General features: G+C 38.6%; 1 protein-coding gene across 1 annotated transcript in view; it reads right to left on the bottom strand.

Moving 5' to 3' along the window:
* The window catches only part of DTHD1 (death domain containing 1), an 87,713-nt gene that overhangs the window by 3,811 nt on the left and 58,420 nt on the right, over positions 1 to 25,482 (bottom strand). Inside the window, exon 9 of the mRNA XM_040237995.1 lies at positions 3,039 to 3,096. Coding sequence (XP_040093929.1) covers positions 3,039 to 3,096 — 58 coding nt within the window. The remainder of the gene's footprint in view (positions 1 to 3,038; positions 3,097 to 25,482) is intronic.

Genomic DNA, 25,482 nt, shown 5'->3' with positions numbered 1-25,482 from the left:
TATAGAATCTCACTCCACCATGCTTGACAGGTGCCATCCCCACAGTGTTTTTCATCAAATAATTTCCCTTCACACCATTTCCTTAACCACTCTTCCATCAGGCTCTTTCCAGCCTTCCCACAAGTACTATCAGGCTTTCCTTCCTTGTTTCTCCTACTGTTTCTAGCTCCCAGGCTCTCTCTCTGCTTCCTATTCCATAAAACCTTTTTGTGCCTAACGTAAATTTGATGCCTTAAATCCATCAATATTAACTGTTTCCTAGGCCCTTGCTTTGGGGTTATATAGCCTCTTTTTTAAAAAAATTATTTAAGTACAGTTGATTTATATGATGTGTTAATTTCTACTGTGCAGCAAAGTGACTCAGATATATATACATTATTTTTCATATTCTTTTCCATATAGTTTATCACAGCGTATTGATATCCTCTTTTAAAACTGTGTTTAAGCTTTTCTTTCCTATCTTTCTAGAGCCCTCCTAGATACTACTTATAGCAACTGATTCTGCATCTTCTCCAGCTTCCACAGAGCATTTTACTCCTTCCCTTGGGTTCCATGGCCTGCCCTGGTGTTCCTCTTTTCTCTCTCTTCCCTCTGTGCTGACTTTCTTCCTCCTAATTGTGCTGAATTACTGCTTCCTAGCTCAGGTCCCTTCTATTTCTGCCCCTCCCCTTGAAATTCACCATCTGCCGTAACCACCTCCTCTGGGAGATGTGAAACATCCCAGATCTAGTGTATCTTCATCTTTAACTCTGTTTTCCTAAATCCCAGTGCAGGCACACCTTATTTTCTTGTGCTTTGCTTTATTGCCCTTCATGGATACTGCATTGTTTGTTGTTGTTGTCTGCAAATTGAAGATTTGTGGCAACTCTGGGTCAAGGAAATCTATGAGTGCCATTTTTCCAACATCTTTGCTCACTTTGTGTCTCTGTATCACATTTTGGTCATTCTCACAGTTTTTCAAATTTTTTCATTATTTTATTTGGTACGGTGATCTGTGATCTGTGATCATTGGTGTTACTATTGTAAAAAGATTGTGACTCACTGAAGGCTCAGAAAATGGTCAGCATTTTTTTAGCAGTGAAGTATTTTTAACATACGTACATTAGTTTTTAGACACAATTCTGTTGCACACTTAGATTACAGTATAATGTAAATGTAACTTTTATATGTACTAGGAAACCCCAAAATTCATGTGATTTTATCATGATATTTGCTTTATTGCGATGATTTGAAATCAAACCCACACTCATCTGCAATATTCATCTCCTGGTTATCTTTACCAGTTTATAGTACAGCCGATTTAAACTCCACATTACTAAAATTGAAATCAACTTTAGTTTTTCCCTCCCTCCACCTGATCCTTTACTCTATTCACTATCTTAGTAAATGGGACCACTCAGCTTAGTATACTAACACACATAAGATTATCCCAGTTTCTCAAAGCCTATTATATCTTATCACCTACACTCAAGTTTTATTGGCTCTAACTGTAATCATATCTCAGATATTTCTCCCACTTTATAGTCTTATGGATTCAATCATGCCCTACCTCTTTTTTCTGTAAAACTACAAGAACCAGGGTTATAACTCATACCCCTGCTATCAATGTAGGCTGACTTTTGTCTCCTACACAACTAACAACAAGAAGTTTTCAAAGTCTAATCTGATCTTGTTCATTCCTTGTTAATACATCTCTTGGGGCCTCCTTCATTGTCTAAACTTCTCAACTTAGCATTTAAAGCTGTTTATAATTTTATCCTGCTCTAACCTCATCTACCATCTTCCTGCAGCAGCTTAGATCACATTGGCCATGCAAGACCACATTGTATAACAATTTAGGACTCCCTGGTACACTTAAGAAAGATCACTATACCCTTGTCCACGCTGGTGGTTGTTACCAGTGGGAGTGGGAGAGCTTTTATTTGAACACCAAGTTCTTCAGAGTTAACATTATCAACCTGCTGGGTTTTCATCTACTGCTATTGTTGTTTTAGTGGGGATTTTTTGTTTGGTTTGGGGGGTTTGGGCTTTCGTGTTTTCTTTTTGCTCTATCTCCTGCTCTCACTGCAAATATCAATTTTATTGCCTCTGAGAGAGTATATAATGCTAAGGGTTATTATGCCCATCTTACTTACTTCTAATTTAATTCAGCAAAGCTTGTGAAGTTTTTATACACCTCACCCCTAAACGAAATGTGATGCCATCAGTTGGGAGACTGACACAATAGTCAAGACACACTCAATGATATATTTTGAAGACCTATAAATTGTCACAATAGTAATTATTAGCATCACAAAATGAATCATTTCAGAGACTAAAAAAGAATAAAAGTGTCAAATCCTGAAATATGTGTCATTGTTATGTAGCTGGATTAACCATAACCACAATCAAATTTTATATTTCTCTTGTGGTTTCATACCTCTATATACACCTCTATTTAAAATCTATTTTATTATCATGTAAGAAACGAATCACCAGTCTATGTTCGATGCAGGATGCAGGATGCTTGGGGCTGGTGCACGGGGATGATCCAGAGGGATGATGTGGGGTGGGAGGTGGGAGGGGGGTTCATGTTTGGGAGCTCCTGTACACCCGTGGTGGATTCATGTCAATGTATGCCAAAACCAATACAGTATTGTAAAATAAAGTAAAAATAAAAATTTAAATTAAAAAAATAATAATAATAAAATAAAATCTATTTTAAGATTCAAAACCTAATAGTCAACATTTCAGAACAAACCATAGTAGTTTGTTTACCAAATAAAGCAATTACTAGTTACCTTAGTTAAACAGTACTTAGTAGAATTTATATTTCTTATAGACTTTCATAAAAATGTAACTACATCTCCATGTAAGAATTTTGTTCATATGTGCATGACTTATAAAGGAATACTTATTTATTTGGCTGATAAGAAATGATTATTTAGCAAACTATTGTTAATAGCAAAGTTCTCTGTTTTTTCTAAGATTCACATAAAATATAAAATATAAGAAGAAGAGAGCACCATCATAATGAGGACACAGCAAATATTCCTTACCGAGTGGATCTGTAGAAATTCTTTTGGTACTCTGTGGACGGTTGATTAATTTTTCATGCTTTGGGGAGAAAGGGACACAGAATAAGCAGAAGAAATCATTAATTTATGAACAAGATACACATAAAAGTCCTTCTGAACTTCACCCCTGTTTGGGAAAAGTCCTGAATTGCATGCCTTGCAAAATTACATTGTGTATTTGTGTCTGCATGCTCAGCAATTACTTTCCCAAGATAAGGCAACATAAATTAACAAACAAATCTTTCAGAAAATATAAATTAGGAATATGCATATAAATATTATTATAGCAGTTTAATTAACTCTGAATAAACACTTTCTAAACTAAAATTTAAAACTGGTAATACAACTAACAAAGAGCAAGCTACCTCTATGATACAAACATAATATTTAGTAAAAGCCCCTGTGGACCAGGCACCTTGCTCAATACTCAGCACCAGGCCTGGTACCTGGTGGGTACTCAAAATTAGTTTTTGTGAATAAATGAGTGAATCAATGTGTGGACATAATGCTAAAAACGATCAAGTCTTTAAGCCAATATTATTCTGAAATCAACATTTTGTCAAGAATAAATCAAATATATAATCATTACTTTTCTACACTGTCCACAGAATGGTTTGTTCCCAGTTAATATAGAATCAGGAAAAATAGTACAGGAGAGTAAGTAAAAATATAGAAGTTTGAAAACCTGTTCAGTGCTCTGGACAATTTATTTTCATCCTCAGTTCTGAAATATGATTTAATAAAAACACACACACACCTCAGAAACCTATACACAGATATTCATAGCAACTTTATTTGTAATAGTTAAAAACTGGAAATGACTAAAATTTTTTGCAACAGGTGAATGGCTAAAAAATCTATTGAACGTCCACAAGGTGGGATACAATTAAATAATAAAGAGGATAAGTCATTGATAAATGCAACACCTTGCATGAACTTCAGAGTATTGTGCTGAGTGAAAAATTTCAGTCTCAAAAGGTCATATATTCTGATTCCATTTATATCACATTGTTGAACTTATAGAATTACAAAGATATAGAACAGATGGGTGATTTCCAGGGGTTAGGATGCTGGTAGAAGATTATAAAAATGTAGCACAAGGTAGGTCTTTGTAATGCTAGAACAACTGTATATCTTGAATGCAGTGGTTACACAAATCTACACATCTGATAAAACAGTAACAGTACTATATACCCATGTTTTACTGATGTCAACTTCCTGGCTTTGATATTTTGCTATAGTTATATTAAGGTGTAACCACTGAGGAAACCTGGGTGAGAATATCTAGCACCTCTCTGTACTATATTTAGCAACTTCCTGTAAATCTATAATTATTTCAAAATAAAACTGATTTTTTAAAAAGTCTTCTCATAGCAATGATACAAGAATGATGTAGAACTCTATATTAATGCATTATAAACTGCTTCATTAAAAGCACTAATTTATTAAATCGGAATATAATACTTTGTAGGTATTTTTGTCATATATACTACATAGACATGTATATAAAACATCCATTACGGCTTACAAGCAAAATGGTGGCATAGGAAGCTCCAGATCTAAAAATAGATTAAAGGTCTAAATGTAAGATCTGAAATCATAAAATCCTAGACAAAAACATAGGCAGTAACATTGTGGATCTCACTCCAAAGGCAAAGGAAGAGTAAAAATAAGCAAATTGGACTACATAAATTAAAAAAATAACTTCTGAAGAGTTAAGGCACACGGTTATCAAAATGAAATAGCAGCCTACTGAATGGGAGAAGATATTATTTATCTATGGGGTTAATATCTAAAATACATTTTAAAAACTCACATAACTCAATAACAAATAATTTAAAAATGGACAGGGAATCTGAACAGACACTTTGCAAAGAAGACATAGAGATGGCTAACAGGCATAGAAAGATGTTCAACACTGCTAATTATTAGGGAAATAGCAATCAAAATTATAATGAGATATTATTTGCAGAATGGCTATTATTGAAAAGAGAAAAACTAACAAATGTTAGAGAGGACAGGAAAAAAGAAAACACTCGTTGTGGGACTGTAAATTGGTGCAGCCACTATGGAAAACAGTATGGACGTTCTTCAAAAATTAAGAATAGAACTAACCATATTTCCACTTCTTGGTATTTATCTTAATAATATAAAAGCACTAAGTTGAAAAGATAGATGCACCCTTATGTTTATTGCAATATATTACAGTTGTCAGATATGGAAAAAATCTAAGTGTCCATCGATAGGTGAATGGATAAAGAAGATACATTTATATATCTATATATATATACCTGAGGCTTCCCAGGTGGCCCTAGTGGTAAATAACCTGCCTGCCAGTGCAGGGGAGGTAAGAGACAACAGTTTCGATCTCTGGGTCACTAATATCCCCTAGAGGAGGGCACAACAACCCACTCCAGTGTTCTTGCTTGGAGAATCCCCATGAACAGAAGACGCTGGTGGGCTACAGTCCATGGGGTCGCAAAAAGTGGAACATGACTGAGTGACTTAGCATGCACAAATATATACAGTGAAATACTGTGCTGTGTGCTTAGCCACTTAGTTGTGTCTGATTCTTTGAGACTCCTTGGACTGTAGCCCACCAGGCTCCTCTGTCCATGGGGATTCTCCAGGCAAGAATACTGGAGTGGGTTCCCATACCCTCCTCCAGGAGATCTTCCCAACCCAAGGATCAAACCCAGGTCTCCCACATTGCAGGCAGATTCTTTACCATCCAAGCCATCAGGGAAACCCAAGAATACAGTGAAATACTACTCAGCCATAAAAAAGAATGAAATTCTCCCACTTGTGACAACTTGGATGAACTTCAGATGTATTATGCTAAGTGAAATAAATCAGATGGAGAAAGACAAATACCATATGATTTCATCCATATGTCCAATCTCAAAAGAAAAACCCAAAGGAATAAATAAAATAAACCCAAAGCAAACTCAGATACAGGTATCAGAATTGTGGTTTCCAGAGGAGAAGGGGGCTGGAGGGGTTAGTGAAATGGGTGATGGAGGTGAACTGTACAAAGACGGAGGGCAACTAGACTTGGAGTGGTGATCACTGTGTAATGTATACACATATTGAATTCTAATGCTGTATACCTAAAATTTAAAAAAAAAACCTTACAGTAAGAAGTTTTAATGGGAGGAGATTAAGAATCAACATAAGAACAATATAAATCCAAGAATATTGATACCGTAGTATTTCAAAAGAAGTGCACAGATTTTTGAGGCATTAACTTTGCACTTAATCCTCTCCAAAAAAAAAAAAAAATGAGAAATGCCAGTTTAAATCATGCAGCAGATTCTGTCATTCCCACCAATGGACATATGACCTGGACTGAGTCTAGGACAAGAGGTACACAGTGGATTTTTTCTTTATTGTATGTAAACAATTTACCACCCACCCTTCCAGTCATTCTTTCTTCACAGATGGCTCATAGCACCTTGATACACCGAGAGTGATTCTGGTGTTCAAGCATATGTATTTTTTGACATATGTGAAAATTCAAGCCATGTTCTTTATCTGGAACCCAATTGCAGAAGCAGTGAATTGTGGATGCATGGGAAATCTTGGGTCTTTTATACTTCCAGGCACTCTGCTGGTCTCCTATATATTCCCATCATTCAGGGATTTTCAAATACCCTTCTTATTCCTTCCCTCTCTCTTTCTTTCCTTTTTCTTTTCATTCCTTTTTTTTTTTCCTCTGCACTATTTTTGCCTTGCATACCACCTTTAAAATCTCACTGGTGCTCAGGGTCAGCTCCAAGCCAAGCAGGGAAGCCAATGCTTGTCCTACAGTGTCCGCTCCCACAGATTCTGTGTCTACACAGGGTTACCTGGATGCCTTCACTGGCAGGATTGACTCTGATTTTTCCCTACTTATCTTTCTTCTCTTCTTCGCATCAACAAATGCTATTCTGTTGCATCCCCTAAAGGGTCTACTATTTGCTAGAGGAAATTTTGTTATTCTTCTCAGGTAACCTGCTCTTATGCTAATATTATAGTCCTTATTTTGCCAAATAAAGTTTCTAAAATGCCACTTTCAACATGTTACTTCTCAGGAAGGCTGTCTAGCAAATCTAAACCTGACTCTCAAGTTTTCAGTTTTACGCATATACCTTGTAGAAGGATGTAGTGGGGTTTATGGGGTAGTTTTTTTTTTCACTATACTCCATCAGTATAAGAGTATAAATAATTCAAATATATACAAGTATGTCTTGTTACAACACAGCTCTCATTGACTTGGAAGTGTTTTTAAAAGATTGGAACTAAAAACAGTCACTTACACCTGGAAGGGGTATTGTGTCTTAAGTCTTACAGGCCACTGCTTTTAAGACTCCTTCAATTACTATTGTTTCCATGTTCCTTAAATACAACCCTGTTACTGAATTTTTAAAACTTAGGAAACATTTTTAGTTGAGTTTATACCAACTTGGTCTTTTATGCGCAACAACAAAAATATTAATTTGAGCACATCCTTTATTTTATCCAACATTATTTTTAGTGATGCACCTAAAAGTTTCCCTTCATTGTTATCTTTTCACCACTCCAGAAACCAGTCATGATCAGTCTGGGCTCTGCTTATTTGACTATCATCTCTTTGAGGGCCAATAAAGTACCTTGTTCCTATATTAATTCTTCTTTAATATTAATATTAAAGTATTAATTGTTCCTATATTAACGCTTTACATGGTATCAACATGTACACATAGGGTAGTAAGAACTATTTAACTTCTGTGATACTTTCTCTTGACTTGAATGATCTCTTCTTTCATATCCTACCATGTTTCCAAGACCACTGATCATTTCCACTGCTTTTATCAACTCCTCTGGTTCCTGGTTTCTTATTTGAGGATTTATGTACTATCCCTCAATTTATCTCTTCATGTTTTGTGCTGTCATCAATGCCACTCATATACCATTATTTGCATATGTTTGTTTTCCCTTCCCAGTTAGACTTTCAGTAATTTTTGTATCCTTGTATTTCCAATAAAATAATTATTTTTATTACCATAATAATATTTTCCCTCATGGTAAAGTTTTGACTTCAAATAATTGTCAGGTCTGCTACTCAAATGAACTTATTGTTGGGTGATTTATGGAACATTGAAGATACTGTTCCCTGTCCAGTTTAGGGCCCATTGCCCTGGTCTTCACTTTCCTTCCCTAGCCTCTCAAGGGCCTTTGCAAATACCTCTTTTATTTTACGTCCAGGATCCCCTGAAATGCATCAAGGTATAATATCAACTTGAACAGAATACCAAGAGCTCATCTCCTATTGAAATCTTGACAAGGACTTTTCCATCTTTTGACATGGAAACTTCCATGTCAAAAAAGCTGAGTTAGGCTATCAAAACAATGAGACTGATGACATCAGATAGTGTGCCACACAAAATTTAAATTTTCAACAAAATACATATCTCCTTCTTAGGTGTTACACAGAAATTAAAGTCCCCAAATACAGACAATACCATCCTCTACCCCTTTTTCTGATTCATCAGTCTTAGCCAAGTCAACCATATTCACACTCTCTGTAAGAGTCTGGTCCCCTGTACAGCTTCTTTAGCAGTTGCTGCATGAAATCATCTTTCAAAAATAGCACAGCTCCTTTGGCAGACACCTCCAGAACTACAGAACTCCAGCTCTGAGTCTCATGAGCCACACAGCACAGCACAGACTCAGTATTCCTAGGAGCTATCTGGTCACACAAGAAAGAGCAAAGCACCTCTGCTGCTAAGTCACTTCAGTCATGTCCGACTCTGTGAGACCCCATAGACGGCAGCCCACCAGGCTCCGCCGTCCCTGGGATTCTCCAGGCAAGAACACTGGAGTGGGTTGCCATTTCCTTCTCCAATGCATGAAAGTGAAAAGTGAAAGTGAAGTTGCTCAGTCACGTCCGACTCTTCGTGACCCCATGGAGCCTGCAGCCTACCAGGCTCCTCTGTCCATGGGATTTTCCAGGCAAGAGTACTGGAGTGGGGTGCCATTGCAAAGCACCTCAAGAATGAGAAATAACTGAAAGCCAGAAACAAACGTAGCTAGCTTCTCTTACTCCTGCAAGAGCCTTTATCACTAATTCTCCTATGTGAGGGCATTTTCCAAACAAAAGTTACTTCCTCAAACCAAATTATTTAACAGTTAGTTACAACTCATATTGAGGTCATTAACCACAGACCATAGCAGGACATTAGGGTAAGCGAGGACAGTGTGTAGACAGAGAGAAAATGAGGAAACAAAAGAGTCTATGATTTCAGCTTCTTTAGGGTCTCAGCCAATCTCCACTCCTTGAGCAGAATCCATTAGACATAAATGGCTGACCTTCCTTCAGAACAATTGCCTTTCTTTACCTGCCTGACTAGGGCAGCCAACATCTGTCTCTGTCACCCTTGCAATCTCCTTTGCCTTCTCCTCCTTCTTGTACCTTTTGGTCACTCTGCCCTTGACTCCATCGATTGGATTCTGAAGATAATTCAGAGTGCTTTTCCCAAGGCTTTCCACCTGTGCTTTTATTGGAAGAATTTATTGTCCATGTCCTACAACCTGATTCTATTATGTCCATATGCTCTCCTGTGCACGCCAGTGCAAGGCACAATAGCCTCCTGCCCTCACTGATGACTGGAAACAGAAACTGCTTGAAATGTTCCTCAGGCTGCAACACTTCCACTTTCTCTGGTTCCTCTAGTTCCATGATACCCAAGAGCTGTATTTCCCCTGCTACTTCACAACCACAGAATGGATGTGAGCACAGAAGCCGTGAAACATGGAGACCCCAGAGGCCAACCGGAGCTCTCAGTGTCATGACCTCTTTCTCTACAGGACCGTGCCTCTGTTGAAATAAATCTCTAGGCCCAAGAAGAATCCACACTCCTTCCCAGGATGCCACATCAGCAAAGCAAAACTTAGAAAACATTCATGTCCTCATAAATGTTCTGCTTGACCAGACATGCAGTGTATCCTGTCAGCCAGTCCATAAAGGCCAAGCCCAGTCCAGGCCTTCTCATGCACATCAAGGGTGACTTTGTGGCCCCAGCCAGTTGGATATTTTCTGTTTGTCTCATCCTTGCTCTTTTTCTTTATCTTATAAATGTGGGGTTTTTTTTGCCTTTTTTTTTACTCTTTGCCCCATTTTGTAGTTCCTTGAAAGGAGACCATCCACTTCATGAAGTCTTAAACAAAGTTTACTTGTATCACTTACGCTGTCTTCTTTAACCATTGTTAAATTCCTTTACAGTCGTACATTGGTAGATCCTATTGTATCATTTTCTGTGTTTTCTTTTATATCAGTGCTTCTATTTACCACAGGGTTACTACACCATACCCTCAAGCCTCAATTCTTCATAGCTCTGGGGATTCTCTGTGGACAATTATGAAGATTGTTATCACCACAAATTTAAAGTCTGTTGTTTCAGCTGGGGACTGGGACTGCTCAGCAATATTTTTATATGTCCCTGAAGACCTCTTCCACCATTGCTTACAGAAACTATCGCACACATTTACCACTCTTTGCAAGACTTCTATCTCACCCTTGCCCGATACCCTCAGCAAGGGGCTTTATCTTCTACTCACTGAGAAAATAAGGCAGTGTTCTCAAACCATAGCATTCATGAAAATGAATCTTGAGAAAAAGGCAAAAATTAAATTCATACTTTGAATTGGTATCAGATAAGGCCACATTTGTAATACAGATTGTTCTTATTCCGAAGTATGGTGGCTCCAGTTAGAAAAGCACCATTGAGTTGGACTTAACATCAGTTATCAACTAGCATTCCAAATGTATCCCAGCAATGCATGCAAGAGTGAAACACATATCTTTATCCAAGAAATAATGGAGATATCTAATATCATATCAGGGCCAAAGTGAGATTCTGATTGCTTCTTATACAACCGATGCTATAGAGGTACAGTAATAAAATTAATTTCTCACTCAAAAATTGCTTCATAGGAGTTGCACAGATGACTTAACTCTGGTGCATACCTCCTCACATAGAAACTCCAACTCAGGCAAAGTCCCATCCAGGTATTTCTGGCAGTCTTATGGGCTTTACTCTGTTGGTATCCACACGTTCCCCCAGCTTCAGCACAATGGTCAGCCAGGCGACACAAGCATCAAAGCTCTTTGTGTGGGCACAGCAGTTTCCCTTCCTGTGTATATCATGGAGTCTATCATGTGTCCTGAGTGTTCTACCCATACCACACTTTTGCTCCCAAGGTTTCACGTAGGTGCAGTGATTCTGTATCAGTGGTTACCATGGCTTTGTTCTGTTGCAGCCCCACTACCATTCTGCTGGGGCCTTCAGCAGTGACCCCATTCTAACCTGCTCCGCATGAAGCCCATCGTCTTTCCTATTTTTCTCCTGAGCAAAGCAGTTCTCCATCAGTGACCACTCTGAGCTCTCCTGGTGTGTAAATGGTGTGGTGAAATGTGATAGAATGAAGTAAGTGTCTCCCTACCCCTTGGATTACATGACATTACGGTAATATGAACTTTGCCCTGTTGTGTCACAGGACTCAATTAAATATATCTTCTGTTTTTAGATTAAAATCATTCCCCTTAGGACAAGGAGCTGAACTGAGACTCAGATTTCATTAATAATTATAGTACTCTGTTCTCAACATCTGATGGCCTGTATGCTTTAAATATATTTTAATATGTGACACATTTAACAGAATATTTGGTATATATTTAGATGTCTTTAATAAAAATTATTTATATTCTAATATATATAAATATGTGTGTAGGGGAGGGCAAACACACTCTGAGTCCTCTGCAAATAGAACTCTGTCAAGTCATATCTCAGATTCAGTTATTTCAGACTCAGCAGTGAATATAGTTTAATTTCTTACTCTAGGAATCACTTCAGCTTCTATGCAAATAATCTTATGAGTTGGATGAATCTCAGCACTTATATATCAGGCTTGTCTGAAACTCTCAAAATTGAGCCTGCTTCAGAGTTATTTACAAAGTGTGTTCTTCTGGGTTATCTCATCTGTCTTTTCCCAAAATGCTGTGAGGAAGATGAGGAGTTCTTACTCTTTTCCTCTTGGATGAAAGAGACTATCAAGGCTTAAAAGTAGTGAGGTCTTGTGGCCAAGACTTCAGAGTGAGGGAACTGTGGCCTCAGTACCACTCTGATGAACTCCAAAACATATGCTTTCCTTAATACAAGGCTGCTTAAGCATGAGGGCCCTTGGGTAAGACTGAGTCTAAACCTCATTCTGTCAATTGTTGACTCCTGAGTCAATTCATGCCTTGGATCCCTAAACTTTAAAATTTCTATCATCATCTTATCTCCTTCCTAGATGTGTAGTGAACTTTAAATGAAATACAATGTGTGACATACTTTAGATGAAATAAAATGGAATACTTACATTGAATTCCTTGCACAGAGTGTGTGCTCAGTGTCACTTAATTTTGTCACACAATTCCTGATAGACCTAGAGTCTCATTTTGTATCAGAAATGTTTTGATACCTCTCAAATTTCAGTACAATAAATGACTGTCCAAAGATCCATTTGTAGAGAAAAGCAAATACCCTATATTAACACATGTATGTGGAATCTAGAAAATGGTATGGATGATCTTATTTGCAAAGCAGAAACAGAGACACTGATGTAGTGACCACACAAATGGATACCAAAAGGACGGGCAGTGGGATGAACTGGGGGACTGGGATTGACATATATACACTACCGCTACTATGTATGAAATAAATACTGTTGGTGGGAATGCAAACTAGTACAGCCACTATGGAGAACAGTGTGGAGATTCCTTAAAAAACTGGAAATAGAACTGCCTCAATTCATGGGGTCACAAAGAGTCCAACACGACTGAGCAACTGAACTGAACTGAACTGAACCAGCAATCCCACTGTTGGGCATACACACCGAGGAAACCAGAATTGAAAGAGACACGTGTACCCCAATGTTCATCGCAGCACTGTTTATAATAGCCAGGACATGGAAGGAACCTAGATGTCCATCAGCGGATGAATGGATAAGAAAGCTGTGGTACATATACACAATGGAGTATTGCTCAGCCATTAAAAAGAATACATTTGAATCAGTTCTAATGAGGTGGATGAAACTGGAGCCGATTATACACAGTGAAGTAAGCCAGAAAGAAAAACACCAATACAGTATACTAACGCATATATATGGAATTTAGAAAGATGGTAACGATAACCCTGTATGCGAGACAGCCAAAGAGACACAGATATATAGAACAGTCTTTTGGACTCCGTGGGAGAGGGAAAGGGTAGGATGATTTGGAAGAATGGCATTGAAACATGTATAAAATATATGAAATGAATCGCCAGTCAAGGTTCAATGCAGGATACAGGATGCTTGGGGCTGGTGCACTGGGAGGACCCAGAGGGATGGTATGGGAAGGGAGGTGGGAGGGGGGTTCAGGATTCAGAACACATGTACACCCGTGGCAGATTCATGTTGATGTATGGCAAAACCAATACAAAATTGTAAAGTAATTAACCTCCAAATAAAATAAATAAATTTAGTTCTAACACAAATAGAGGTTTGGGAATACTTTTAAATTGGTATGTTAATCAATCAAAAAAAAAAAAAAGGAAAGAAATAACTAATGAGAACCTACATATAGCACAGGAAGCTCCATACTCAGTGCCCTGTGGTGACCTAAATGTGAAGGAAATATAAAACAGAGAGGACATATGTATACATACAGCTGATTCATCTTGCTATACAGTAGAAATTAATGCAATATTATAAAGCAACTCTACTCCAATAAAAATTAATTTTAAAAGATCCATTTCTAAATAAGGTAAATCCTATAACTTTATGTATAGTGAGACACAACTTAAGTGTTCCATGACATAATGGCATTGGAGATAGCCCCTTTCCCTGTGTTCTCATAGCCCACCTGGGTTCAGCAGCTGCAGACTATCAAATCTCTGATAGAAAGAAGCTCAGAGTTTCAATCTTGGTCAGGGCTCACCCTTATTATAATGTGCTTTGAGGAATCTTAGGATGGTGCCATAGTTAAGTAAGGTAACCTCACGCTAGGAGTGTGTTAAGTGAAGTGTTTAGTCACTCAGTTGTGTCTGACTCTTTGTGACCCCATGGACTGTAGCCTGCCAGGCTCTTCTGTCCATGGAATCCTCCAGGCAAGAATACTAGAGTGGGTAACCATTTCCTTTTCCAAGGGATCTGGGAATATACACCAAAAAGACTAGAGTGAAAAATAAAGCAGTGGAAACAGCCATTATAGGCTGGCTTCAGCACTGATTTGTTTCAGTTCAGTTCAGTTCAGTCTTCAGTCGTGTCTGACTCTTTGCGACCCCATGAATTGCAGCACGCCAGGCCTCCCTGTCCATCACCAACTCCAGGAGTTCACTCAGACTCACGTCCATTGAGTCAGTGATGCCACCCAGCCATCTCATCCTCAATCATCCCCTTCTCCTCTTGCCCCCAATCCCTCCCAGCATCAGAGTCTTTTCCAATGAGTCAACTCTTTGCATGAGGTGGCCACAGTACTGGAGTTTCAGCTTCAGCATCATTCCCTCCAAGGAAATCCCAGGGCTGATCTCCTTCAGAATGAACTGGTTGGATCTCCTTGCAGTCCAAGGGACTCTCAAGAATCTTCTCCAACACCACAGTTCAAAAGCATCAATTCTTCAGCGCTCAGCCTTCTTCACAGTCCAACTCTCACATCCATACATCACTACTGGAAAAACCATAGCCTTGACTAGACGAACCTTAGTTGGCAAAGTAATGTCTCTGCTTTTGAATATGCTATCTAGGTGGGTCATAACTTTTCTTTCAAGGAGTAAGGATCTTTTAATTTCATGGCAGCAGTCACCATCTACAGTGATTCTGGAGCCCCAAAAAATGAAGTCTGACACTGTTTCCACTGTATCCCCATCTATTTCCCATGAAGTGATGGGACCAGATGCCATGATCTTTGTTTTCTGAATGTTGAGCTTTAAGCCAACTTTTTCACTCTCTGCTTTCACTTTCATCAAGAGGCTTTTTAGCTCCTCTTCACTTTCTGCCATAAGGGTGGTATCATCTGCATATCTGAGGTTATGGATATTTCTCCCAGCAATCTTGATTCCAGCTTGTGTTTCTTTCAGTCCAGCATTTCTCATGATGTGCTCTGCATAGAAGTTAACTAAGCAGGGTGACAATATACAGCCTTGATGTACTCCTTTTCCTATTTGGAACCAGTCTGTTGTTCCATGTCCAGTTCTAACTGTTGCTTCCTGACCTGCATACAGATTTCTCAAGAGGCAGGTCAAGTGGTCTGGTATTCCCATCTCTTTCAGAATTTTCCACAGTTTATTGTGATCCATAAAGTCGAAGGCTTTGGCATAGTCAATAAAGCAGAAATAGATGTTTCTCTGGAACTCTCTTGCTTTTCCATGATCCAGCGGATGTTGGCAATTTGATCTCTGGTTCCTCTGCCTTTTCTAAAACCAGCTTGAACATATGGAAGTTTGTGGTTCACGTATTGCTGAAGCCTGGCTTGGAGAATTTTGAGCATTACTTTACTAGAATGTGAGATGAGTGCAACTGTGCGGTAGTTTGAGCATTCTTTGGCATTGCCTTTCTTTAGGATTGGAATGAAAACTGACCTTTTCCAGTCCTGTGGCCACTGCTGAGTTTTCCAAATGTGCTGGCATATTAAGTGCAGCACTTTCACAGCATCATCTTTCAGGATTTCAAATAGCTCCACTGGAATTCCAAAGCTCCACTAGCTTTGTTCATAGTGATGCTTTCTAAGGCCCATTTGACTTCACATTCCAGGATGTCTGGCTCTAGATGAGTGATCACACCATGATTATCTGGGTCATGAAGATCTTTTTTGCACAGTTCTTCTGTGTATTCTTGCCACCTCTTCTTAATATCTTCTGCTTCTGTTAGGTCCATACCATTTCTCTCCTTTATCGAGCCCATCTATGCATGAAATGTTCCCTTGGTATCTCTGATTTTCTTGAAGAGATCTCTAATCTCTCCCATTCTATTGTTTTCCTCTACTTCTTTGAGCTGATCACTGAGGAAGACTTTCTTATCTCTTGCTATTCTTTGGAACTCTGCATTCAGATGCTTATATCTGTTCTTTTCTCCTTCATTTTTCACCTCTCTTCTTTTCACAGCTATTTGTAAGCCCTCCCCAGACAGCCATTTTGCTTTTTTGCATTTCTTTTCCACGCGGATGGTCTTGATCCCTGTCTCCTGTACAATGTCACGAACCTCATTCCATAGTTCATCAGGCACTCTATCTATCAGATCTAGGCCCTTAAATCTATTTCTCACTTCCACTGTATAATCATAAGGGATTTGATTTAGGTCATGCCTGAATGGTCTAGCGGTTTTCCCTACTTTCTTCAATTTAAGTCTGAACTTGGCAATAAGGAGTTCATGATCTGAGCCACAGTCAGCTCTTGGTCTTGTTTTTGTTGACTGTATAGTGCTTCTCCATCTTTGGCTGCAAAGAATATAATCAATCTGATTTCAGTGTTGACCATCTGGTGATGTCCATGTGTAGAGTCTTCTCTTGTGCTGTTGGAAGAGGGTGTTTGCTATGACCAGTGCATTTTCTTGGCAAAACTCTATTAGTCTTTGCCCTGCTTCATTGCGCATTCCAAGGCCAAATTTGCCTGTTACTCCAGGTGTTTCTTGACTTCCTACTTTAGCATTCCAGTCCCCTATAATGAAAAGGACATCTTGTTTGGGTATTAGTTCTAAAAGGTCTTGTAGGTCTTCATAGAACCATTCAACTTCAGCTTCTTCAGTGTTACTGGTTGGGGCATAGACTTGGATTACAGTGATATTGAATGGTATGCCTTGAAAACGAACAGAGATCATTCTGTTGTTTTTGAGATTGCATCCAAGTACTGCATTTCGGACTCTTTTGTTGACCATGATGGCTACTCCATTCCTTCTGAGGGATTCCTGCCCGCAATAGTAGATATAATGGTCATCTGAGTTAAATTCACCCATTCCAGTCCATTTTAGTTCACTGATTCCTAGAATGTCGACATTCACTCTTGCCATCTCTTGTTTGACCACTTCCAATTTGCCTTGATTCATGGACCTGACATTCCAGGTTCCTATGCAATATTGCTCTTTACAGCATTGGACCTTGCTTCTATCACCAGTCACATCCACAGCTGGGTATTGTTTTTGCTTTGGCTCCATCCCTTCATTCTTTCTGGAGTTATTTCTGCACTGATCTCCAGTAGCTCATCATTGTGCCTTCCATTCCAGCTTAAAATGACAAATATGGGTAAAATTAGGGAATTAAACAAAGTTGTTGGTGAAATTTCTGCAAGTTCACTACAATAACCCATAAAACCAAATTGAAAGTAAAAAAGAAGTCAGGAAAATTATAAATCCTTATCATAATAAAACATATTTTGAAGTGAAAAATAGAAAGAGTGACATAAAATGACATCTTTTGCACCTAAAGTAATATCCTATTCTTTTGTTTTTTTAATTTTACTTTATATTTGATTGACAGTGCTGTGTTAGTTTCAAGTGAATGGTACACTGACTCAGTTATTTGCGTGCTAAGTTGCTTCAGTCATGTCCAACTCTTTGCAACCCTATGGACTGTAGCCTGCCAGGCTCCTCTGTCTATGGGACTCTCCAGGCAAGACTACTGGAGTGGGTTGCCATGCCCTCCTCCAGAGGATCTTCCCAACCCAAGGACTGAACCCATGTCTCTTATGTCTCCTGCATTGGCAGGCAGCTTCTTCACCAGTAGTGCCACTTGGGAAGCCCCCAGTTATAACGTGTGTGGTCACTAATTTCAAGGGTACCTACAATAATTCAATTCAGTTCAGTTGCTCTGTTATTTCCAACTCTTTCTGACCCCATACACTGCAGCATGCCAGGCTTCCCTGTCCATCACCAACTCCTGGAGCTTGCTCAAACTCATGTCCATCAAGTCTGTGATGCCACCCAACCATTTTCTCTGTGTCCTCTTCTCCTCCTGCTTTCAATCATTCCCAGCATCAGGGTCTTTTCCAGTGAGTCAGTTCCTTGCATCAGGTGGCCAAAGTATCGGAGCTTCAGCTTCAGTATCAGTTCTTCCAATGACTATTCAGGACTGATTTCCTTTAGGATGGACTGGTTTGTTTCCTAGAAGTCCAAGGTACTCTCAAGAGTCTTCTCTAGCACCACAGTTCAAAAGAATCAATTCTTCAGTGCTCAGCTTTCTTTATAGTCCAATTCTCACATCCATACGTGACTACTGGAAAAACCATAGCTTTGACTAGATGGACCTTTGTCAGCAAAGTAATGTCTCTGCTTTTCAATATGCTGTCAAGGTTGGTCATAACTTTTCTTCCAAGGAGCAAGCATCTTTTAATTTCATGGCTGCAGTCACCATCTGCAGTGATTTTGGAGCCCCCCAAAATAAAGTTTCTCACTGTTTCCCCATCTATTTGCATGAAGTGGTGGGACTGGATGCCATGACCTTAGCTTTTTAAATGTTGAGTTTTAACCTAGCTTTTTTACTCTCCTCTTTCACTTTCATCAAGAGGCTCTTTATTTCTTCTTTTCTTTCTGCCATAAAGGTGGTTGTCATCTGCTTATCTGTGGTTATTGATATTTCTCCTGGCAAACTTGATTCCATCTTCTGCTTTATCCAGTCTGGCATTTTGCACGATGTACTCTGCATATACATTAAATAAGCAGGGTGACAATATACAGCCTTGACGTATGCCATTCCCAATTTCAAACCAGTCTGTTGTTCCACATCCAGTTTAACCTGTTGCTTCCTGACCTGCACACAGATTTCTCAGGAGGCAGGTCAGGTGGTCTGTATTCCCATCTCTTTCAGAATTTTCCAGTTGGCTGTGATTTACATGGTCAAAGGCTTTGGTGTAGTCAGTGAAGCAGAAGTAGGTGTTTTTTTCTGGAATCCTCTTGTTTTATTGATGATCCAACAGATGGTGGCAATTTGATCTCTGGTTCCTCTGCCTTATCTAAATACAGCTTGAACATCCAGAAGTTCATAGTTCATGTACTGTTGAACGCTGGCTTGGAGAATTTTGAGCATTACTTTGGTGCAGTAGTTTGAACATTCTTTGACATTGCCTTTCTTTGCGATTGGAGTGGAAACTCACCTTTTCCAGTCCTGTGGCCACTGCTGAGTTTCCAAATTTGCTGGCATATTGAGTGCAGTGCTTTCATAGGATCATCTTTCAGGATTTCAAAAATAGCTCAACTGGAATTCCATCACCTTCACTAGCTTTGTTTGTACTGATGCTTCCTAAGGCCCACTTGACTTCACATTCCAGGATGTCTGGCTCTAGGTGAGTTATCACACCATCATGGTTATCTGGGTCATGAATATCTTACTATTGCTATTTGGTGGATATAGAAATAACAAGTTATAGACTTTTCTTCATTAATTTACACACACCTACTATTTCTTGGGGGCTTTCCTGGTGGCTTACACAGTAAAGAATCTGCCTGCAATGCAGGAGAGCTGTGGTCGGAAGCCCCATGGAGAAGGAAATTGCAACCCACTCCAGTATTCTTACCTGGAAAATTCCATGGACAGAGGAATCTGGTTGGCTACAGTCCACGGGGTTTGCAAAGAGTCAGACATGACTGAGCAAGCAACAAACACACTAGTTCTTGGAGTCTCTACTGAAGAACCAGTTTTTGTGTAAAGTAACATGCTAAAAACCTTCCAATACTTTAAGTACCATCTAACATGGATGCCACACAGAATTATAGCTAAAGGGCAGCATTACACATCCAACAAAAAAAAATGTGATGCTGATATTAGCATTTTTATCATTTACCTTAAGGCAATTATTCATGGAGAGATTTTCACAGGTAATTATGATAATATCTTGTGGCAACAACTCCTCCATCCAGCCTTAACCGTCATACCTCTCCCATCCCCAAACACTTATTGTAGATTTTTCTGATAAATAGGTCATTTATTTTGTAGTCAAAAGATATAAAAGTGGAAATGGTATGAATAATAAATCAAGGAAATATATATAATTAGTATATTTTTGTGTATCCTTAGCATGGATTTTGCCAGAAGCCTTTAAGATATCATAGCTACATGCAAGTTTTAACTGCTTACTTTACTCCTTATTTATTTCATATAGATGCCTCTTCAACTAAGTAATAGCGGCCATTTGCTTAACTTGAGTTCATTTATCACATCATAGTAATAAACTGTAGAGTCTCAAACTTCATAATGTATGACTCCTATAAAACTCTTAGAGATTTTATATTATAAATACATTAGATAGAATATTGATCAAAGAAGTAATCTGATATAAAATACTAATGTTAGCATAAAATCTCTGTGCTTCAGTTATGAGTCTAACATAATACAAATCAAATAAGAGCTTATAGTAGCACTGAGTGAGGATCCACAGGCATGAAGAACTAGGCTAGATTTTCGGTTTCCAGTTAGGCATGTGAGAGGCTAGAAGTTGCCATTCTGTCCTAAAGAGTGAAAAGCAGAACAAGCTGAAAAATCAACAACTGTCTTTAAATTTGTCAGAGAAACAAGGTCATAGGGGCAAACCTCTTTGTCAGATTTGAAGAGGCTGACAAGGAGCTACTGAGAATCACAACTAACCAGAGCAGAAACCCACAGCACAAACAACCACAGGAACTAGGGCCAGGGTAAGGAAACCTGAACTATAACTGACAAATTGCTGGAGGCTCAGTGAGGACAAGTCTAAGAGCTCCAGGAGAAGACTCCAGGAGGACCCAGTCATGGGGAAATTGTCCACACTTTTGTGAATTTTACCTCTAGGAACTCAACCAGATTCTTATAGTGAATATCTGAGAAAAATCCCATTGTGCTTCTTGTAGGGAGAGGGGAAAGGAAGACTTTTGAAATACCCCAGAGCACTCTGTTCTGTAGAAGGCCTGCCCTCAGAAGAAACTATTTAACCAAAGCTTAATTTGCTGGTGTTTTATCAGGGCATAATTGACCTGGGGGAGGGAAATGGCCAACTTCAGGTCCCTCTAGCCATCCTGTCCCACCAAAGGCGGACGGGAAGGAGACACGGGCTCGCTGAAGACTGAGACCAAGTCATAGACCTATAGAACACGTGCCTTCCCTCATGCTTACCACCACATCACTAAAGGTCTATTTATAGCAGTTCCCTTTACCCAGTACATCGTGTTCAGCCATCAAGAGAAGCAATTACAAGACAGGCTAAATGGCAAAAAGCAGTTTGAAGAGACCAAGTCAACATCAGAACTAGAGTCAGATATAGCAGTACTGTGAGAATTATCAGATAGGAATTTTTTAAGACTATGATTAATATGCTAAAGGCTCTAGTGTAAAAGTGAACGGCATAAAAGAACAGATGTGCAATGTAAGCAGAGAGATGGAAAGTCTCAGAAAGAACCAAAGAGATATGCTAGAGATCAAAACATTGCAAGAGTAATGAAGAATGTCTTTAGAAGGATTATTAGTACATGGACATGGCCGTGGAAAGAATTTGAGCTTGAGGATATCTAAACAGAAAACCCCAAACTGAAAATCAAGAGAAAAAAGATAAAAATGGAACATCTAAGAACTGTGAAATGACTATGAAAACCTGTGTGCAATAGGAATTCCAGAAAAAGAGAAAGAAACAGAAGTATTTGAAACAATAATGGGTGAGAGTTTCCCAGATTAATATCAGACACCAAACCACAGATTCAGGAAGCTCAGAGAATACCAAGCAGGACTGGTGGCAACAATTGGGCTAAATGTGTAACTATATTATTTCATTCCAAACCAAGTTTGAAAATTTGCTATTCCCCTTTCACAGATGTAACTTCTCCAAGGTAACATGGAGCTAATCTTGAAATCCAGTTCTGTCTAAAGCCCTGTCTTAAAGAATTCCAGTTAAAGCCCTGAGTTAAACATTAATATTATTTCATCCAGATAATGATATTAGCTGCAGTTTTAATTACTTATCATGTACCAGTAATAACTTTAATAACTGAAAATATATTACATAACCTTGGTGGAGTCTAGTATATCTATAACTTTGTGAGGTAATTCTTATACTTACTTTATAAATGAGAAGACTGAAGTTTATTTTTTTTAACTGAGATATTGTTGATTTACAATGTTAGTTTTTGCTCTACAGAAAAGTGATTCAGTTATACATACGTGTGTGTGTTAGTCACTTAGTTGTGTCTGACTCTTTGTGACCCCATGGACTGTAGCCCACCAGGCTCCTCTGTCTATGGGATTCTCCAGGCAAAAATACGGGAGTGGGTAGCCATTCCCTTCTTCAGGGTATACATTTTTTTCTATTCTTTTCTACTATGGTTTATCCTAGAATACTGAATATAGTTCCCTGTGCTATATGGTAGGACATTGCTATTTATCCAGTCTCTATATAACAGCTTACATCTGCTAACACCAACCTCCCACTCCAACCCACCTCCAAACACTTCTTCCCCTGGCAACCACTTGTCTTTTCTCTACATCCATGAGTCTGTTTCTGCTTTGAAGATAGGTTCATTTGTGTCATGTTTTAGATTCCACATATAAGTGATAACATATATTATTCATCTTTCTCTTTCTGACTTATTTCACTGAATATGATAATCTCCAGTTGGATCCATGGAGCTACAAAGAACATTATCTCATCACATTTTGTGGCTGAGTAGTATTCTGTTGTATACATGAACTGCATCTTTATCCATTCATTTGTCCATCGACATTTAGGTTGTTTTCATGTTTTTGGTATTGTAAATAGTGCTGCTATGAACATAAAGGTGCATTTATCTTTTTTGAATTATAGTTTTATCCAACTACATGCCCAGGGCTTCCCTGGTGGCTCAGAGGTTAAAGCGTCTGCCTGCAATGCAGGAGACCTGGGTCAGGAAGATCCCTGGATAACGAAGTGGCAACCCATTCCAGTATTCTTGCCTGGAGAATCCCATGGACGGAGGAGCCTGGTGGGGTACAGTCCACGGGGTCACAGAGTCGGACAGGACTGAGCGACTTCACTTTCACTTTCATGTGCCCAGGAGTACGGCTGCTGAATCAGGAGGTAATTCTCTTTTTAGTTTTCTGAGAAACTTCTACACTGTTTTCCACAGTGGCTGCACCACTTACATTCCCACCAACTTACATTCCCACCAGCAGTAGAGGGGCGTTCCCTAGAAAACTGAAGCTTAGAGAGATTAAATAACTTGAGCAAAAGCATACATACTAAGTAGCAGATGTAAAACCCAGGTCTCCTGCATCGTAAGCAAGACGCTTTACCATCTGAGCCACCAGGGAAGTCATACTAACGCTAAAATTTGTAAGACTATGGATCCTTTATTTATAACCTGTGTATATAAAGGGAAGGATGTGAGACAAGGCTTTCCCTTGGCCATTCTAGTACCTTTTGTATTAAGTTCACCAGTCACAAATATCATCACTGTTCTGGACTTGGAAGCAGTATTAGATAGAAGGAAAGAGGTCAATTCCTAATAATACTATCAACCTTGTGATCTTAAAGTTTGTGTCCCATTTGCCTCATTCATGAAATTGACATGATGATATATAGTATCTGCTTCAGAGTGCCCTTAAAAGAAATCTTTTGCTACATCATATAACTTTGAGCAGATCATTGCATGTAATAAGTACTTAAGATAATAGCTATTACTTAACATTTTTCTTTAAAATTACTTTTTTACCTACACAAATACATTTAAAAAATCATATTTCAGGCATAAGTGGAAATACCATTTAACTTGTATAAACACATGGAAATCTTAAAAACAAATACAGTTAAAACAATCTTATTATCTTGCCAGCCAAAATCTCTGAGCCTGAGAGTTGCTCTCTGCTTGTTAATTCTGCAGGTATTTGAGAGAGCTAAAAAACATGTAAGCACCAATTTAGGATCTACTGAGAGGATCAGGGATTCAAAAGGATTAAAAATAAAATAAGTGCCTCACTATGTGAATCCATTTTATTCAAAGCTTGTATGTTATTGTTCCAAAAAATAAAGTACTTAGAATTCTAAAATTTAGGGAAAATGTAACTGAGTATCGACTTTTATTTGCCAGTAATCTTACCTTTTACCGTCTTTTATTGTAAACATGCAAGGAAAGTATTTTTGTTCTTTTAAAACCATAAAGAACATTTTGAGGGTACTGAGTGATAGGTCAGCAACAAAAAGTTAAAAATGTGAACTCATAACCTGAGCCAGAGGAAGCTGGAGCTTTCATCATGCTAGAAAGGATAGCAGTGTCTCTGCTCTGAAAATGAGGAGCTATGAGCTATCTATGTGGATAGAACAGAGGAACCTACTGGGCTGTTCAGAAGTCACTGTGTATGTAAAACCAAGATGACAGAGAAATCTGCTTCTGCCTCAGGAGCTTAAAATTCCAGATAACAAAGGAAACCACCTTATGAGACTAAGGTTGCTCCATTAGTTTCAGCAAAAGATTCAAGCACCCTGGCTTCCTGAAAGATCTAGAGTTGCCAAATACATTGAAAGGGGCAAAAGATATGAGAGGAAATATGATGTAGTGGCAAAAGTGGAAGACAAAAGGAAACAGAAGACCCAGCTTATGTAAGGAAAGGGGGAAGCAGAAGAGCATGGGACAGGAATGGCTTTGAACACTGGGTCTTCGCACAACCTCTGCCCTGGGAGATCAAGCAAGTTGAGCCAAGTCACCTAAACTCTTGCTAAAATCTCAAATTGGTGAAACAGAGATGATGGCTCTAACCTCCGAAGTATGCTCTGAGGCTAGATTAAGGTGATGTCTGTAAAGGATGTTACCTACACTGAGAATTCAACAAATGGAGGAGGAGACTCACAAGCCAAGTGCAACGTACGGATACTTCTCAGAACTCGTCTTTTGAACAAATTCATAGTAAAAGGAGGAACGTGAGTCAGTAGGTAAATATAGAACATGGCTTGGGTAGTAGATACTATTAGTAATAACTACTAATTCTATTGGGTTTTGCCATTGTTTGTTAAAAAATCCTTACCCTTAGAGAAACATACAGAATTATTTATAAGTAAAGTGATGGAATAACTGTGATTTGCTTTAAAATACTCAAATAAACACATGAAAATTCCCTATTAGATGAGACAAGAAGGGCAAAAAAAAGTAATGAGTCCATGTAGTTTCATTGTAGTTTCTCTATTTTTGTGTGTTTCTGAAAATTTACACACACTCACACCTTTAAATATATATATATACACACCCACACATAGAGATTAAAAGACACAAGCATCAGTCAATAAATATCCTGTTATTGTTTTCATCACAGTTATTATTTTTACTGCACAGTGTAGAACTTCCTCAAGGCTTGGTCCACACAATGAAAGGAAGGGCTTCTACATAGAAAGATCTGAAGATCCTAATAAGCCCACAGAGAAGTAAGATTACTGTGGAAAAAAAGTTAAAACTGAGTTTAGAGCTAAAAGAACTG

This window comes from Oryx dammah, unplaced genomic scaffold, assembly GCF_014754425.2.
Source record: "Oryx dammah isolate SB20612 unplaced genomic scaffold, SCBI_Odam_1.1 HiC_scaffold_3, whole genome shotgun sequence".
NCBI classification, from domain to species: domain Eukaryota; kingdom Metazoa; phylum Chordata; class Mammalia; order Artiodactyla; family Bovidae; genus Oryx; species Oryx dammah.
Note: the sequence above shows the minus strand (reverse complement) of the source record. Positions and strands in the feature narration are given on the sequence as shown.